The sequence below is a fragment of the Saimiri boliviensis genome, chromosome 7 (genome assembly GCF_048565385.1).
Source record: "Saimiri boliviensis isolate mSaiBol1 chromosome 7, mSaiBol1.pri, whole genome shotgun sequence".
Taxonomy (NCBI): domain Eukaryota; kingdom Metazoa; phylum Chordata; class Mammalia; order Primates; family Cebidae; genus Saimiri; species Saimiri boliviensis.
The window spans coordinates 20154428-20172068 of record NC_133455.1 but is presented as its reverse complement, the minus strand read 5'-3'; the positions used below and the strand labels follow the sequence as shown (position 1 = coordinate 20172068).

Here is a 17641-nt window from a genome sequence, read left to right as displayed (position 1 = left end):
TCTTTAACCACTATGAGACGCAGCTTTTCTGGGTCAAGATTATCCATCTTTCAGCTTTCAGGGAAATTTTTAAAAACAAAAAATAAATAGAAGATTATCCACCTTGCAGAGTTACTGGATGGATTAGCAAAAATTATTGAAAAGCATCCAGTACAGAATTGATGCTGAAAACATGAAAGCTCTGATTGTCATTCAGCATTATAGTGTATTATTGATTGCGGTGTTAGGTGATTAATGTTAGAATATTCATAAAGGCTGGTGAATGGGTGGGTTAGTAAATGCCGCTGTCATCAATTGGAGTTGCATACTCAGGGTGTTTCAAACTTCCACAGGGCAGCTGAGTTCTGGCACCAAACCAGATCCCCAGGTCTACTCGAATCTCCTCCTCAGTGGCTGCCAGGAGGGCGAGCATAAGGCCTGCTTTGCAGAGCTGCGGAGGAACTTCGTGAACACTCGCCCGGCCAAGCTGAAGAACCTGATTCTACTGGTAAAGCACTGGTACCGCCAGGTGAGTAGCCCTTGGCTCCTCCTAGGAAGCCGCCACTATCGTGGCAACCACGCCGGCCAGTCAGCTCCTCCCTTACAGCCACATCTCCCCGCTTTTGCTTTGTATTGGTCATCCAAAACAGAAGAAACTGCCTCCTCCATCTCCCATTTCCTGCCCAGATCTGGAAGCCACTATTAGAAAAAAATCTTCTCCATCAAGTCTGAAGTCCTAATTTCTTGTACCTGGAAATTCATTGTCTTGTTTTAGCCCAACCACTTCTCTGTTTTGACACTACAAATGTTTTCTCTGTTTTTCCTTCACTTCCAAGCCTTTGCTTATGATGTTACCCCCACCTATTTCAATTTTTAGAAAATTTAAATTACACATCTCTATTTAAACTTTTAGAAAAGAAAACTCTTCTTTCTGGAAGCTTAAGAGCTGGCAGTGACCACCATATAGTAAGGGCCTGTCCAAGATATAAAAACCAGAACATCGGAACAGAAAAGATCTGAACAGAAAAGCTGATGACTCTTCATGGGCTCCTGGATCAAGCTGTGCCTGAGAACAGCAGATCTACTCCAGGGCTTTTGGGTTACATCAGCCAATACAATCTTTCATAGCCTTTTTTTCACTTTGTCATCCAGGCTGGAGTGCAGTGGCAAGATTACAGCTCACTGCAGCCTCAACCTTCTGGGCTCAAGCAATCCTCCTGCCTCAGCCCCACAAGTAGCTGGGACTACAGGCATGCACTACTACTCCTGGCTAATTTTTGTCTTTTTGTAGAGATAAGAGTCTCACCATGTTGTCCAGGTTAGTCTTGAACTTCTGAGCTCAAGTAATCCACCCACCTTGGCCTCCCAAAGTGCTAGGATTACAGGCGTGAGCCACCACACCTCGGCTCTGTTTCCTCTTTTGAGTCGCAGCAAATTCCAGGCATCCTTCAGAGCTCCCTTACTAAATACCTCTCTGAACCCTGACTTGCATTCATGCACCCCTGTATTCAACAGACACCTGTCGAGCACCCACTATTTCTAACTATCATGATGGGCGCTGGGATACCAAGATGAACGTGTTGCAGCCTTTATTCCTGTACAACCACCCCAGGCTATGCGATTAATGTTAAAATATTCCTTAAGGCTGGTGATGGATGGGTAGGTCAATTCCTCTGTCTTCAGTTAGAGTTACACACTCAGGATGTTTCAAATTTCCACATTCCTTGAGGGGACACACTAGGCAAAAGCCACAGCTGAGCTCTCAGTCTCACTGTATGACCTTGGACAAGTCACTACCTCATCTGAACCTCAGTTTACCCACCTGTAAAATGAGAAGCATCAGCCAGTTTCTGTTCTTTCTGGGCTTCTGTTTTCTATATCCCCTTCCTGCCCGTGGTGCTATAGCCACACTCCGCTCACATCCACTGATCACTTATCTTTGGTTGGCCTTGGGTGACATAGGTTGCGGCCCGGAATGAAGGAAAACGACCAGCCGCTGCGCCTCTGCCCCCAGCCTACGCCCTGGAGCTCCTTACCATCTTTGCCTGGGAGCAGGGCTGCAGGGAGCACTGTTTCAACATGGCCCAAGGTTTCCGGACGGTGCTGGGGCTGGTGCAGCAGCATCAGCAGCTCTGTGTCTACTGGACGGTCAACTATAGCACCGAGGACCCAGCTCTGAGAACGTACCTTCTTGGCCAGCTTCGAAAACCCAGGTGAAGACCTGCTTCCTTTTGCCTGGCTTTCTGATCCTCCTCCTCCCCACTGCCACCCTGGAGTCAGTCACTCAGGAGGGGTCCAAGGTCGGGTTTCGGGTGGCAGTCCCGCTCCTCACTCTGCTTCCCTCTGGACTCTTTGCTGAGGAAGTGTGGACATAAGGAGTCCCCAAAGAAACCAGGGCCCATTTTATTAGCATGATACAATAGTATTTCTCAATTGAACGGGTCACCCAATAGCTTTCCAGCAAGGCAGCCAGTTGAGACCACTTCTGCACCTGAGCAAGGCTGAGCCAACCCTGAGGTCCTGACACTCTTTTCAGCCCCCACGCCCCTTTCAGCCCTCCCATCCACCTCCTCTTTCACTGACTCCCACCCTCCCCACCCACCCACCTGCTGTGCCCCAGACCCCTGGTCCTGGATCCCGCTGATCCCACCTGGAACGTGGGCCAGGGTAGCTGGGAGCTGTTGGCCCAGGATGCAGCAGTGCTGGGGATGCAGGCCTGCTTTCTGAATAGAGACGGGACACCTATACAGCCCTGGGATGTGATGGTAAGACAGAGGACCCTGCTCCCTGTCCCCCGGTCAGGTTCCCTTAACCTGCCAGCGCACCCATCCCCAGCTGCTAGGAGTATTGCTTGCTGCCAGCTCATAGCCACCCCTTCTCTAGAGACTCGCCTTCCATGAGGTACACAGATTGCTACATCCCAGCCAGGGCTTGGGTGACACACGGGTACAAAAGGCCCAACTTTGTCTCCAGGCGGAACGGGCTCTGTGATGCAAATCATGCTCCAGCGATCCCTGTGGGGTCAGGCAAACGCCTGTCTCCGGCTGAGCCCCCAGCTTTACTGAGCTGCTTCTCCGCCCCCAGGGGCTGTCCGTGTTCCACTTCTTGTGCAAGCACTGTCCCAATGAATCACGTGCACAAGAATTCCCACTGTTGGCTCTGCTTCTAGGAAAACTGAGATGTAAGCCACTGACAGCTCCCGAAAGGATATGATCTTACCACATTTACTATTTTGCAGCAGGGTCTCTTAACCAGCATTTAATACTCAAGACAATCCATTGAGACATGGGCTTCATTATTGTATTCATTTAAACATGGGGAAACTGAGGCTGTGTATTACTGCTGGAACCAAAACTCAATCTCAGGTCCTTCTGATGCTACCTCAGAACCTAACAACCAGCTCAGAAGGCAAGAGGGACATAGGAGGCAGGGGGAGTCTTGTCCTTAGAGGACATCAAGGGGCAGGGCTTGGGTGAGCACTGGGAGTCTCGTCTCAGGCTGGCCCCACCTGGATTCTCTCTGCAGCCCGCCCTCCTTTACCAAACCCCAGCTGGGGACCTTGACAAGTTTATCAGTGAATTTCTCCAGCCCAACCGCCAGTTCCTGGTCCAGGTGAACAAGGCCGTTGATACCATCTGTTCATTTCTGAGGGAAAACTGCTTCCGGAATTCTCCCATCAAAGTGATCAAGGTGGTCAAGGTGAGCCCTCAGAAAGCTGTAGGCAAGCAATGTCCTGCAAGCTGACCCACTTCCATGGCCCTCGTAGCAACCAGCACAAAGCCAGGCATTGCAAAAGAGCCTGAAAGTGGTCATGGGAGGATGGCAGAGAGAGGGCTCAGATATGTCCAAAACGTCTCTTTTGGTTGCTAGTGACACTCAACTCAAAAAGAGGCAACAACGGAATGTATTGGCTGATGTAACTGGAAAGTCCTGGGGTAGGGCTACTTTCAGGCATAGCTAGATCCAGGAGCCCAGGCAGCATCATCAGGACTCAGTTTTTCTCTCCAGTACTTGGTTCTTCTTTCTCATGTCTTGAATAGGCCCCTTAACATATGGTGGTCTTTGGCGGCTCTAAGCTTCCAGAAAGGGGAGTTTTTTTCTCAAAATTCAAGTAAAAGTCTTGGAATTGAGAATCACTGGCCGGGCTTGGGTAACCTACCAACCCCCAAACCAGCTGTGGGGCTAGTGAGATATTATGCTGAGTGGCCAAGACTGGGTCACATGGTGGAGTGGTCCCTGCCTAGACCTCAGGGGCTGAGTGTGGGGTAGGGGTAGTCCATCCAAAGAACACCAGGATGCTGATCCCAGGTGGAAGGATGTTGGGGGTATACAAAAAGTCACACTGTCCATGGCACTGGATACATCTTCAGTCCACAGTTGGAGAGACAAGTGAGACCCAGATCAGCTCCAGAAAGAGTGTGAGCATAAAGATAGGCAAGGAGAAGTCCCAGGGGTGCTGGTTTGCTGTGTGACCGTAGGCATATACACTCCCTCTCTGATCCTCACTCTCCTGGTTCCTAACGCTTGAGGCGAGTGGCTTGGCTCACTGGTTCTCAACCCTGGCTTCCCAGGCTTGACCTTGGAATCACAGTTTTTTAAAAAAATATGCTGATGCCCAAGCCCTAACCCAGGAAAATTAAATCACAGTCTTGCGGGGTGAGAGCCAACCATTAGTCATTTGTAAAAGCCTTCCAGGTGCCGACAGGCTTGGGAGCTGCAGGCCCCAAAAACCGACCAACAAACAAAACACTTCTCAAATCCTCTCCAGTCACAAAACACAATGGATTGAGAAATGTTTGCATTTGTTGAAAGGTTTAAACTTATGTCTTGCATGCTTCTTTTTCTTACAATCATACCATATTAAAGGTATAACACAGAGTGGTTAGGTGACTTGTCCAGGGTCACACAGCAGGTTTTTTAACTCATAGTTCAGAACCCACAGGCAAGAGGATACCAAGCCATGCTTCAAGGGTCGAGCCACCTGCCATGTTCTCTCCAGGGTGGCTCTTCAGCCAAAGGCACGGCTCTGCGAGGCCGCTCAGACGCCGACCTCGTGGTGTTCCTCAGCTGCTTCAGCCAGTTCGCTGAGCAGGGGAACAAGCGGGCCGAGATCATCTCTGAGATCCGAGCCCAGCTGGAGGCCTGTCAACGGGAGCAGCAGTTCGAGGTCAAGTTTGAGGTCTCCAAATGGGAGAATCCCCGCGTGCTGAGCTTCTCACTGACATCCCAGACGCTGCTGGACCAGAGTGTGGACTTTGATGTGCTGCCAGCCTTTGACGCCCTAGGTGAGGTGCCCTGGCATAGGCCTGAGAGGGGGAAATACAGAGGCAGGGACGCCATGGGCAGTTGTAGAGGTTGCACAGTGCACAACCAGGCCACACCTGTTCACATCATTGCAGGCGTTGTAGTTGCGTATGTTCATCACAAGTTTCCTCCCAAGTATTTAAAGAAGAGACCACCTTTTTCTAACTTACATAGGCATTCTGTGGGCCGACAGTGGCCTTAAGCTGGGTTCTAGTCCCAGCTATTCCACTAACGTGCTGGGTGACCTTGAACAAGGGACTTCCTGTCCTGAGTCCCAGTGTCTTTAGCTCACATCTGACAGTAAGGACATCGACGTTTCTTGCACATTCCCAGCTTCGCGCGTTTACGTGCCTCCTACCTCCTCCTGCTGCAGATCCGTTTATTCAGTTCATTCAGTACCTGTGTCTACTCTGTGCCTAAAGTCACACTGTCCACGGCACTGGATACAGCCTCAGTCCATAGCTGGAGAGGCGAGACCCAGATCAGCTCCCAGAAAGAGTGTGAGCATAGAGCCAACCAAGGAAAGGTGCCAGGGGTGCTGGTTTGCTGTGTGACCATACGCATATACCTTCCCCTCTCTCACTTTCCTGATTTCTTTCTTTTCTTTTTTTGAGACGGAGTTTTGCTTTTGTTGCCTAGGCTGGAGTGCAGTGGCACAATCTTGGCTCACCGAAACTTCCACCTCCTAAGTTCGAGTGATTATCGTGTCTCAGACTCCCAAATAGTTGAGATTACAGGCATGCACCATCACGTCCGGCTAATTTTTTGTATTTTTAGTAGAGACGTGGTTTCTCCATATTGGTCAGGCTGGTCTCGAACTCCCGACCTCAGGTGATCCACACACCTCAGCCTCCCAAAGTGCTGGGATTACAGGCATGAGCCACCGTGCCCAGCCCACACTTTCCTGATCTCTAACACTTGAGAATGGCTTGGCTCACTGGTTCTCAGCCCTGCCTAGTGCTCTACCAGGCACCAAAAATAAAGCCTTGAACAAAATAGACACAACTCTCTTCAACTCTCAGTTTGGTTAGCAGAGTTTTCAGAGTGAGAAAATCCCTTGTATCTGAATTTATTTGGTTTCTGAATTTGAGGGAACAGGTGGCCAAGGGAGGGAATCACATGTTTGTTTGTTTTTTTTTTTTAAAGAGACAGGGTCTTACTTTATCACCCAGGCTGAAGTGCAGTGGCATGATCATGACTCACTGCAGCCTGAAATTCCTGGGCTCAAGTGATCCTCCTGCCGCAGCCTCCTGAGAAGCTGGGACTATAGGTACACACCACCATTCCTGGCTAATTTATAGAATTTTTTGTAGAGATGGGGATCTCACTATGTTGCCCAGCCTATATGGAACTCCTGGCCTCATATGATCCCCCTGCAGTGGCTTCCCAAAGTGCTGGAATTATGGACCTGAGCCACTGCACCCGGCCCAGATATTTATCTGAATCTATTCAGTTCCTCAGTTCGGTGAACAAGAATTGGATATTAAGGAATGCCTTTAAGTGCAATGTAACCATAATGGTGATGTCAACTCCATATACAGCTCCATTACTTACAGGAGGCTGTAACACTGAGGCCTGCCCTCCCTTGGTTAGAGAGAAAGTATTTGAGAGGTCTTAAAGATAGGTTAGTTCCCAGCTGAGACTTTTTCCAAGATGAGTATGCAGATGGTTTGAAATGGGGCAGAAAAGGGAGTATGACTGTCACCAGGGATTTCATGTGGGTCATGTCACATCTGTGTCCACCTGAATACACCCTGTGGCCTCCCAGTGGATCCCAAACCACCCTTTGGAAAACACCCAAGAAGTAGGGGATCTCAGAAGTCCTTTCTAATTTGGCCCCACTGGGACATCGTGGGAACCGGAGTGATGGTAACAATCTCCCCGTCTCCAGGCCAACTGGTCTCTGGCTCCAGGCCCAGCTCTCGAGTCTACGTTGACCTCATCCACAGCTACAGCAATGGGGGCGAATACTCCACCTGCTTCACAGAGCTGCAGCGGGACTTCATCATCTCTCGCCCCACCAAGCTGAAGAGCCTGATCCGGCTGGTGAAGCACTGGTACCAACAGGTTCGGCACAGGGATGGGCCACCTTCCCCAGCAGCCCTGTGCTCTGTCTCTGGAGCACTTTCCTGGCAGGAGGCAGGGCCCAGCCCTGGCGAGGATCCTGGTAAGAGCAGAGCAGAAAGAGTGCTATATCCCAGCTGTGGGACCGTAGTTTTTTTATCCGTAAAATGGGGCTGATAAAACTATGTCCCAGGGTGTGATGGGGTAATGCATGGCAAGGCATCTGGCACATGTGGGTGCTCAATAAAAGTCTGGGGGTTGCTCTGCCAAGTCTGGAAGGATCCCTTCTGTACCTTATCAGTACCAGTATGGACCAACACATCTTCTTTCTCCTCGTTCTCCAGTGCAACAAGATGCCCAAGGGAAGAGGCTCCCTACCCCCCCAGCATGGGCTGGAACTCCTGACTGTGTACGCCTGGGAGCAGGGCGGGGAGGACCCCCAGTTCAACATGGCTGAGGGTTTCCGCACAGTCCTGGAGCTGATCACCCAGTACCGCCAGATCTGTGTCTACTGGACCATCAACTACAACGCTGAGGAGAAGACTGTTGGAGACTTCCTGAAACAGCAGCTTCAGAAGCCCAGGTTTGGGTCTGCCCCCGGGGTTCCAGGGTTCCAGAATGTCAGAGCTGGGATCATTCACTCTCCCTACTTTCTAGATTGCAGAGCAGAGATGGGAAAATGCTCTTCCTAGAACTGACTTCCTTTCTAGAAGTTATATTCTTAGCAACTGGGGGACAAGCAGTCAAGTTTCTGATCACCCCAGAATAGGATTGCCAGATAGAATGCAGGACCCCAAGTTAAATTTGAGTTTCAAACAAACAATGAATAACTTTTTAGTACAAGTATGCTCCATGCCATATTTCAGACATAATTATGCTTGAAAACTTATTCACTGTTTATCTGAAAGTCAAATTTAACTGGACATCCAGTTTGTTTGTGGGTTGTTTTATTTTTCTGTTTTGTTTTGTCACCTGGAGTGCAATGGGGCGATCTTGGCTCACTGCAACCTCTGCCTCCCGGGTTCAAGTGATTCTCCTGCCTCAGTCTCCAGAGTAGCTGGGACCACAGGTGCACCCCACCACGTCTGGCTAATTTTTGTATTTTTTGTAGAGACGGGGGTTTCACTATGTTGACCAGGCTGGTCTTGAACTCCTAGCCTCAAGTGATCCACCTGCCTAAGCCTCACAAAGTGCTGGGATTACAGGCGTGAGCCACTGTGCCTAGCCTTGAATTTGTATTGCTAAATCTGGCCACCCTACCCATGAACTCACCCAGGTGCCATAAGCATTTTCATTCTTTGGGATTTTGCCTACCTCTGAAATGGGTACAGAGATAACAGAGATGCTCTTGCAAACTCAGGATGATCTCCAGTCAGTGGGTAGTGGCTACTCAGAATGATGTGTTGACAAAGCTTCTGAGGTTGTGATTTGACTCAGCTGGAAAGAGTATGCTAACCAGCTAGTGGTGTCCGAAGGTTGAGCATCCTGAAAGCAAAAATTCAAAATCTGAAAAGTGGCCCAGAATGTGAAGCTTTTTGACCATCAACAAAATGCTCATTGGAGCATTTTGGATTTTCAAATTAGGGATTCTTAACTGGTAAGGCGAAGAGTCCAAAATCTGAAAAAATGTCAAATCCAAAACACTTCCGGTTCCAAGCATTTTAGACGAGAGATACTCAGCCTGTGTCATGCACGAAGGAAGGGAGAGTTGTGGAACCAGTGCTGTGATTGATTAGCAAGGCCTGCCCTGAAGAATGAAGGGCTGAGTGGTAGCACTGTGATTGATTAGTAATGTTTGCCTGAACACAGAATGGAAAAGTGGCCATGTGGGTCCTATTTTCTATACCTGCCCTGCAGTGTGTGCCTGGAGCACTGAGGAATCTCTGAGCCCCGGCCCTAGCCCCTGCAAGGGGTTAGATGAAAAGAGAAAGTGGCCCAACCAGTGCCACAGGTGGACACCTAGATGTTGCCGGGAATAAGACTGACCCTGGTTGGGAATTACAGGCCTATCATCCTGGATCCGGCTGACCCAACAGGAAACCTGGGCCACAGTGCCCGCTGGGACCTGCTGGCCAAGGAAGCTGCAGCCTGCATGTCTGCCCTGTGCTGCATGGGATGGAACGGCAACCCTATCCAGCCATGGCCAGTGAAGGTGAGAGATCTAAGGTGCCGAAGGAAGGGCCCTTTGGGACTAAGGGAGGAGCATGGTCAGGGGAGGGGCATGACTCCTCCTAAAGGGGCAGGGCCCAGTGATGGCCCCAGCTGTGCCCCTGTGCTTCCATTTTCCCATCTGGCTGTGTGATCTCAGCTTCTGCAGAAAGGATGGGGTTACCAGCATCTCCTATACCTCCCCAGGCTGCTGTGTGAAGTCGAGAAAAGCAGCGGTCCCACTGGATGAAGGGAAGATGGACACCAGCCCTCAGCATGAGGAAATTCAGCGTCCCCTGCCAGATGAGAGAGATGATGCATGTGTGTGTATGTGTATGTGTATGCGTATGTGTATGTGTGTGTATGCACATGTGCATGTGGGTGTTTTAATGAATCTGTTCTCACACTCGCCTGCCTCCCATGGCTTACACACTAGGATCCCGACTCCATGGTTTGACACCAGTCTGCCTTTGCAGCCTCTCTCTCACCACCATGCCTCTATTCTCGTAACATCACTGCTGCAACCTACCCAGCTGAGAATGCCCGCTCCTCCCTGACTCCTCTCTGTCCCTGCAAATTAATTCACATCCTTCCTCCTGCTGCAATGCATCCCTTCCTCCCACTGGCCTCTCCTTCCCAACTCTAAATTCTTTATATAGGGATGGCAGAGAGTTTCCATCTCATTTGTCAACTACAGTCATTCGGTACTGGCTGCCTGGGTCCTTATCTTCCGAAGGATTTTAAAGAATGGACAAATAGCTGAAAAGAATAACCTAATCAATTAGTGATGTCTCCCATGGATGCAGTAGAAGCAAGTGGTGGTATTCGTGCCATGATTGATTAGCAATGTCTGCACTGGATGCAGAAAAGAGAAGGTACTCACAGGTTTACTGTGGGGGGGCGCTATTGAGGAGCTCTCTGAGCTCAGTTGCTAGCAGGAAAGCATGCCCATATTGGCTTACTTTGTCTGCCACAGACACAGGCAGAGGGAGTTGGGAGATGTATGCTACAGGGATCCTCTTATTGGACACCTAATTGGATGCCTCTTCCTGGGAGGCCTCCGTTTCTTCCCCTTTCATGCTGCATTCCCCCCCTGGTTTGCACATCCTGAGGCTGTGACTCAGTTTGCCTTCTTGAATTTTTATTGGGTTCCTGTTTTCTCTCCTAACATGCTGAGATTCTGCATCCCCAGAGCCTAAACCTGAGCCAGTGCCCAAAAGACTGTGCTCGGCCCGTTTCTCTCTGCTCTCCAGAGCAAGGCCCACCAAGTCCATGCAGGAGGCACTCCTGACGTCAAGTCCAACAACAGTGTCCATGCTAGTCAATGTTCAGCCCAGAAAACAGAAAGCACTCCAGGAATCTTAAGCAGAAAGGGATTTTGTCTAAATCACTTCAAAGGCTGGAGGAGCAGAAGGCAGAGGCCACCACTGGACTATTGGTTTCAAGATTAGACCAGTGTAGCCAAATCAGCGATCAGAGAGCTGCCACTGTTGCTGCTAATGCCACCGCTGCCCCTGCCATCACTACCTCACATGGACAAAGCAGGAGTCAAGACCTGGGGAGTTAGATTCCTTCAGCCACAAACGTCCATCAGGGATGGCCAGCCACTAGAGCTGCAGGAAGGCGGCTCCTACCTCCCTTTCTTACCAGAATCTAAATTACAGCCAGAACTCTTGCTGCAGAGGAGTCTGAGACATATATGACTCGACTCACACCCACTGCAACACAGAGAGGAATGGGTGCCGGGTGCCGAGTGCCGAGGGGCGGAGTCCCCAGCAGATACATCCTGGCCTTCTGTTAGGTGGATGAGGGAGTGGGTCTATCCCAGAGGGAGGAACAGGAAGCAGAGAAAGGAAGCCACTGAAACTTACCTGCTAGGAATGTTAGATTGAGTTGTATGAGAAGAGCCTTCCCTAGTTACCATCATTCTTGGAGAGAGGAGAGCAACCAAAGGCAGCTCCTCTGATTGACCCGAAGCCTGTTCTCTGCCCTCTTTGGCTTGGCCTACAGGGACTAGAGTAGGTGAAGGGACAGAGGACAGGGCTTCCAATACCTGTTGGGCTGTATTGATGGCCTCCATCCCTGTCCCCCCGTCTTGGTGCTGAACCAATGCCACAGGCACCTTCTTAGACTCACCTGGTGAATACTGGATGGTAATCCAAGGTTAAAACTCTCAGGACCCTCTCGGATCAGCCCTGGCTGCTACCACATGCATATCCAAGAGCTCAGGGACAGCTCTGAGGGGCAGCAAAGACCTGCTCTGTCCAGCAGCAGAGTGGCCCTGGCACGGGCATCACAAGTTGGTGATGCTCCTCCTGGCTAGACCAGGTGGCAGGTCCCAGTTGGGTACCTCCCATTCCCACCACACAGACGCTGGGCTTCCCTCCAAAATGGCTCCAGAATTAGGGTAATTATGAGATAGTGGGAACCAGGGCAGCTCAGGTGTGTGATGCAAGGATTGGTTGTCACCTGGGCAGGGCAGAGAGGCGGTCCTGCTGATCTGAACAGGGGTGCATTTCATTCCAGGCCCTCAGTCATTGGCAGTGGCTACCCTGGTGTTGGCATATTGACCTACTGTACCTTTTGGGGGCTTCCCGGTCTAGCCACACCCTTGGATAGAAAGACAACCACATAAAGATGTCGGTTCTCCCTGAGTTGATTGATCGACTTAGTGGTCACCCTAAAAATACCCACATGTACTTTTCTATGGAACCAGATAAGTTGATACTAATGTTCTTACGGAAAAATACACACACAGTAGCCAGGAAAACACAGGAAAAGAAAAGTTCTGAGCAGGGCTTAGCCTTGGCCAATATTGAAACATGCTATGAAGCCTCTGATATTTACACAGCATGGTGCTGGTACCTAAAAATACAGACCAGTGCAATTGGATGGCTCTTTCCAAGACTCTGGGGATAAAAGTAACAAAAAGCTAAATGCAATCAATCATCAATTGAAAGCTAAGTGAGAGAGCCAGAGGGTCTCCTTGGCGGTGTAAAAAGAGGCTTGCATTTCTTGCATCCCGAAGACAGAGAAAGTGAAGACCAAGTCCAGAACTGAGTCCTAAGAAATGCAGGACTCCAAAGAAGTGTGTGTGTGTGTGTGTGTGTGTGTGTGTGTGTGTGTGTGCAATTTTTAAATTTTTAATTTTTACCAAGTTTTTAATTGAGATATAAGTCATATACCATAAATCTCTCACCCTTTTAAAGTGTACAATTCAGTGTTGTGAGTATATTCATAAGATTTATACTTGGTGTCTATTCATAAGACTTATATTCAGTATATTCATAAGGAGAGCCATATCAGTCATTCCCTGTTCCTCCAACCCATTCTCTCCCTAATCCCCAGAAACCGCTAATCTACTGTGTGTTTCATCTATTGCAAACATTTTATATAAACGGCATCATACAATATGTGGCCTTTTGTGTCTGGCTTCTTTCACTTAACATGCTTTCAAGATTCATTCATGTTATAGCACATGTCGGTGCTTCATTCCTTTTTATTACGGAAGGACATTCCACTGCATGGATGGACCACATTTTGTTTATCCATTATTCCACTGACAGGCATTTGAATAGTCTCCCCTTTTTTTTTGCTCTTTTGCTCCATTTTTTTGCTATTATGACTAATACCTGCTATGGACATTCTTGTATGAGAGTTTGTATGGACATATGTTTTCATTTTTCTTAAGTATATAAAGGTGGTCCCCGACTGACAACCCCATCGTAAGTCAAGGAGCATCTGTGTGCTGTATTAATCAGAGTTCTCCAAAGAAACTGAGCCATTAGAATAGAGATACATAGAAAGAGATTTATTATGAGGGTTTGACTTGTGTGATTATGGAGTCTGAGAAGTTCTGTGATCCACCGTCTGCAAGCTGGAGACTCAGGAAAGCCAGTGGTTGTAGTTTCAGACCAATTCAGATGCCTGAGAACCAGAAAAGGGGTGGACTAAGTCCCAATCCAAGTCTGAAAGCCCAAGAACCAGGACTATCGATATCTGAGGACAGGAGAAGACAGATGCCTCAGCTCATGCAGGGAGAGAAAATTTGCTGTTCCTCTTTTTGTTCTATTCAGGCCTCCAGTGGATTAGAAGATGTGCACTCCCCTGGTGAGGGCTGTCTTCTCTACTCAGTCTACAGATTCGAATACTAATCTCTTCTAGGAACATGCTCACAGACATGTCCAGAAATAACACTTTACCAGCCATCTGGGCATACCATAGCCCAGTCAAGTAGACACATAAGCTTAACCCTAATGTATACCTAGGAGTGGAATTGCTGGATCATGTGGTAACTCTATGTTTAGCCATTTGAGAACTGCCAGACTGTTTTCCACAGTGGCTGCACCGTTTACACCCACCCAAACCTGGCAGTGAATGAAAGTTCCGGTTTCTCCATATCCTTGCCAACACTCAAAGTCCATCATGTTGATTATAGCCATCCTAGTGGGTAGATAAGAAAGTGATGACAGGCTGTCAGAATTACCAGGTCTGCTCAGTGTGGTCAGGACCCTAGGACCCTGACACATAGAATGGGGACATACAGGTTGATGCCACTGAGAATTTTTTTTTTTTTTTTTGAGACAGAGTCGTGCTCTGTTGCCCAGGATGGAGTGCAGTTGCCCAGGATGGAGTGCAGTGGCACAATCTTGGCTCACTGCAACCTCCACTTCCCGAGTTCAAGCGAATCTCTTGCCTCTGCAAGGTAGTTCCCGGGTAGCTGGAACTACAGGCACATGCCACCACGCCTGGCTGATTTTTGTATTTTTAGTGGAGGTGGGGTTTCACCATGTTGGCCAGGCTGGTCTTGAACTCCTGGCCTCAAGTGATCTGCCCATCTCAGCCTCCCAAAGTGCTGGGATTATAGGCAAGAGCTACCACCCCGATCCCACTGAAAAATCTTGAATCCCTAGATTCCTCTGACCCCTAAGAGCTGTAAAAGTGACCCATCCATCCCTCCCTGTTAACAGCTAGCACCTCGTCTCTTGCTTGGAAACCCTGCAGAGGCCTCTCATCCACAAGACGTTTGTCCCTGTGCCCGCCTCCTCTCCTGCCCACAAGGGCTATGATTACGCTTAAGTTCTAGCATAAACCAGCCTGGGATGTGACAAGCCTCAGGGGAGGAAAGGGCCTCTCTCCCAAAGTAGCTGGAGGGCCAAGCCAGTGTGACCAGCAGAAGTTGGGTGAGTCTGCGCAGGAGCAGACCTTGAGGGTGCTCCATCAAGGTGCTGCAGTGTGAGGTCAGATAAGAAAGGGTTCATTGATTAGGAAGTCCTTTGGGAGTTCAGGGCTGCACAACCTGGCAAGGACTCCAGGAGAAGGTATAAACTTGCTGCAGGAGGGCTCCTAGAAGAATGAGAAAGGTCATAGGCCCTGCTAAGTGAGATCCAAATGCCAGAATTGCCAGGGGAGACGGTGGTAGATGGGATGAAAGGTCAGGGAAGTGGGAATGCTTGGGTAGGCTGCATAAGGCCCGGGAAGCCAGGGGCGATGCTTTTCCATGGAAGGGCCAAGATTCCCCTTTACCAAGGCCACGAGGAGTGGACCAGGAAGAGGACACCAGCTGGCATCACAGAGAAGCTCAGAGAGCCTCCTGTGCGGGAGATGCCATCCCAGGATGATGGGCGAGGCCCTTTGGGAGCTAGGTTCACAGACAGCAAAGGGGATGATTTAACCGTGGAGTAAGAGAGGCCAGGAGACAGCTCCCATCAGGGGACGCAGTGCCCACCATGAGTGGGCCCAGGATTGGCCAGGAGGGTCTGGGCTGCCGAACATGGAGATGACCGTTAAATATTGGCTTTCACAGGGACAGACTAGATGGACCACAGCCAAAGAACTACCCAACTTGTACCATCAAAATACTTCAAGAATGAACACTGAGGGAACCGCCCCGAGTAAAAACATCACCGTTGCTTTCTTGTGGGCTTCCCAGGAAACACGTCTGTCACTGTTGGGAAAGGCAGCAAAAGAGAAAGGACTTACAGAGTGCCTACGTAAACTGGTTCTGAGTAACACATAAACAAGGAACAGCAGGCTGCGGAGGGCCGCAGGAGGCCTCTGAGGAGGAAAGCCTCTCCATCCTCATGTTCCGGTGCAGGGTGACCTCGGCTCTGTTACCAGAAACATTGTGCTCAAGGACGTAAAACTGCTTCGTAGCACTATGATGTAGCCAGACTTGTCGGCTCCTAGTAAGGCCCATTTCCCACCAGCTATACATAGATAATAAGCTAAAGATAACACGTGTTCTTGTTTGGTGAAACTCCCAGACTGCCACTGTTATCAGTCCTTTGGATGGCATGCCAGTTCCGGCTCACTGATTCTCTTCCAGCTCATTGATTCGCTCCACCATCACCCTGTCCCCACCATCACTCCACCCCTACCCTATAGATCAGTCATTGTAATCAATAAATAGTGTGGATGATCAGAGTTCGGGCCTCCGCTGTCTCCTCCGGTAATGAGTGATGGCCCCCTGTCCCACTTTCTCTCTCAATCTGTCTTTTTCTCATTCTTTTGTCACCACCAAAATCAGGGTACCCATGGGTGTGATGTGGGGCTGGTTCCCTACATGTCACATATGTCAGCTAAAGGCCATGTTTGAGCCTAGATATTGTGTGTATGTGTGTGGAGGGGGTGCTATAAAGAAGAGTATTGGAATAACTGGTAAAAATTTTCGGTATAAGAATATATTTATGGTGGGGCTCAGTGGCTTATGCCTGTAATGCTACCACTTTGGGAGGCTGAGGCAGGCAAATTGTTTGAGGTCAGGAGTTCGAGACCAGCCTGGGCAACATGGCAACACCATACCTGCACAAAAAATACAAAAATTAGCCAGACATGGTGGTGTGTGCCTGTAGTCCCAGCTACTCAAGAGGCTGAGGCAGGAGGAGGATCACTTGAGTCTGAGAGGTTGAGGCTACAGTGAGCTGAGATTGTGCCACTATATTCCAGCTGGGGTTACAGTGAGACCCTGTCTCAAAATATATATTTATATAATATTTATATAATAAATATATACATTTATTGTATTATATAAATTATATAAATATTATATCTTTTTTATAATAAATATGTATATTTATTATATCTCTTATAAGAGATCATGGCATTGTATCAATGCTAAAATTCTGAATTGGACCATTGTTCTGTGCTTCTGTAACACAATGTTCTTATTCTTAGGAGATATAGGTTGAAACATTTGGGAGTAAAGGGATATAAAACATGCAACATGCAACATGCACTCAAATGGTTCAGGAATCAAAATACACCTATAATCTCAGCACTTTGAGTGGCTGAGGCAGGAGGATCGCTGAGGCCAGGAGTTCAAGACCAGCATGGGCAACATGGTGACATAGTAACTCCTGTTTCTACCAAAAAAATTTTAAAATGTAGCCAGGCATGGTGGTGCATGCCTATAGTCTCAGCTACTCAGGAGGCTGAAGTGGAAAGATTGCTTGAGCTTGGGAAGGTAAGGCTGCAGTGAGCTATGACCATTCCAGTCTACTCCAGGGTGCTCTTCGTCAGCAATCTTGCCACGAGAACACACTGAACAAAGGAACAGGCAGGAATATTTATTATTTACACATTGGGTCTTTACTGTGGTGTCTGGTCTCTGTTGGTTGGAGCCAGACCTCACAATCTAAACTAAAACTTGATTGGCTAACAACTTAAAACTTTCTTAAATAGATAAAAGCAATAGAGAACAAAAGGGAAAAAAGGAAATTCAAGTAAGGAAGGGAGAGGAAGTTGCTTGCAAAAGGACTTAGAAAAGTAATAACATTAATATCTTGGTGAATGTACAAGGACATAGAATGTACTTATTCCTTTATATCTAACAGCTGCATGGGCTAGGGCTTAACAAAGAGTTACTAGCAAACAGCAAGAAGACTTTGAAGAAAATTAGTCTTTAAAAGAGACTATTATTCTGAATATCTATTATTATTATTCTTTAACAAGAAGGGAAACTTTGAAGAGGAACTTTTGACTTTCTACATAGTGTTAGAACCTAGCCTGACACTGTGCTAGCTGTGTGATCGTGGGCAAATGTTCCCACCTCTCTGAGCCTCCATGTTCTCATCTGAAAAAGGAGCCTTAAGACTACTCCCGCCCAGCCTGCCTACCTCTCAGTGTTGCAGTAAAAGTGAGTAAG

At 48.6% G+C, this 17641-nt stretch overlaps 1 protein-coding gene across 2 annotated transcripts in view; it reads left to right on the top strand.

Annotated features, from left to right (window-relative positions):
* Window positions 1–15509, top strand: part of OAS3 (2'-5'-oligoadenylate synthetase 3) — a 32470-nt gene extending 16961 nt beyond the window's left edge. Inside the window, exons 8-17 of one of the 2 annotated variants that reach the window (XR_012518338.1) lie at window positions 333–508; window positions 1942–2192; window positions 2600–2744; window positions 3505–3678; window positions 4979–5264; window positions 7175–7350; window positions 7692–7930; window positions 9352–9499; window positions 9703–9816; window positions 15302–15509. Coding sequence is in view for 1 of the 2 variants with exons in the window: in XM_003932233.4 (XP_003932282.3) it covers window positions 333–508; window positions 1942–2192; window positions 2600–2744; window positions 3505–3678; window positions 4979–5264; window positions 7175–7350; window positions 7692–7930; window positions 9352–9499; window positions 9703–9714 (1607 nt within the window). In the remaining variant the exon portion in view is untranslated. Of the gene's footprint in view, window positions 1–332; window positions 509–1941; window positions 2193–2599; window positions 2745–3504; window positions 3679–4978; window positions 5265–7174; window positions 7351–7691; window positions 7931–9351; window positions 9500–9702; window positions 12909–15301 lie in introns of those variants that run through there. The other variant, XM_003932233.4, reaches the window with a different exon arrangement.
* Window positions 15510–17641: the final 2132 nt, after the last annotated feature.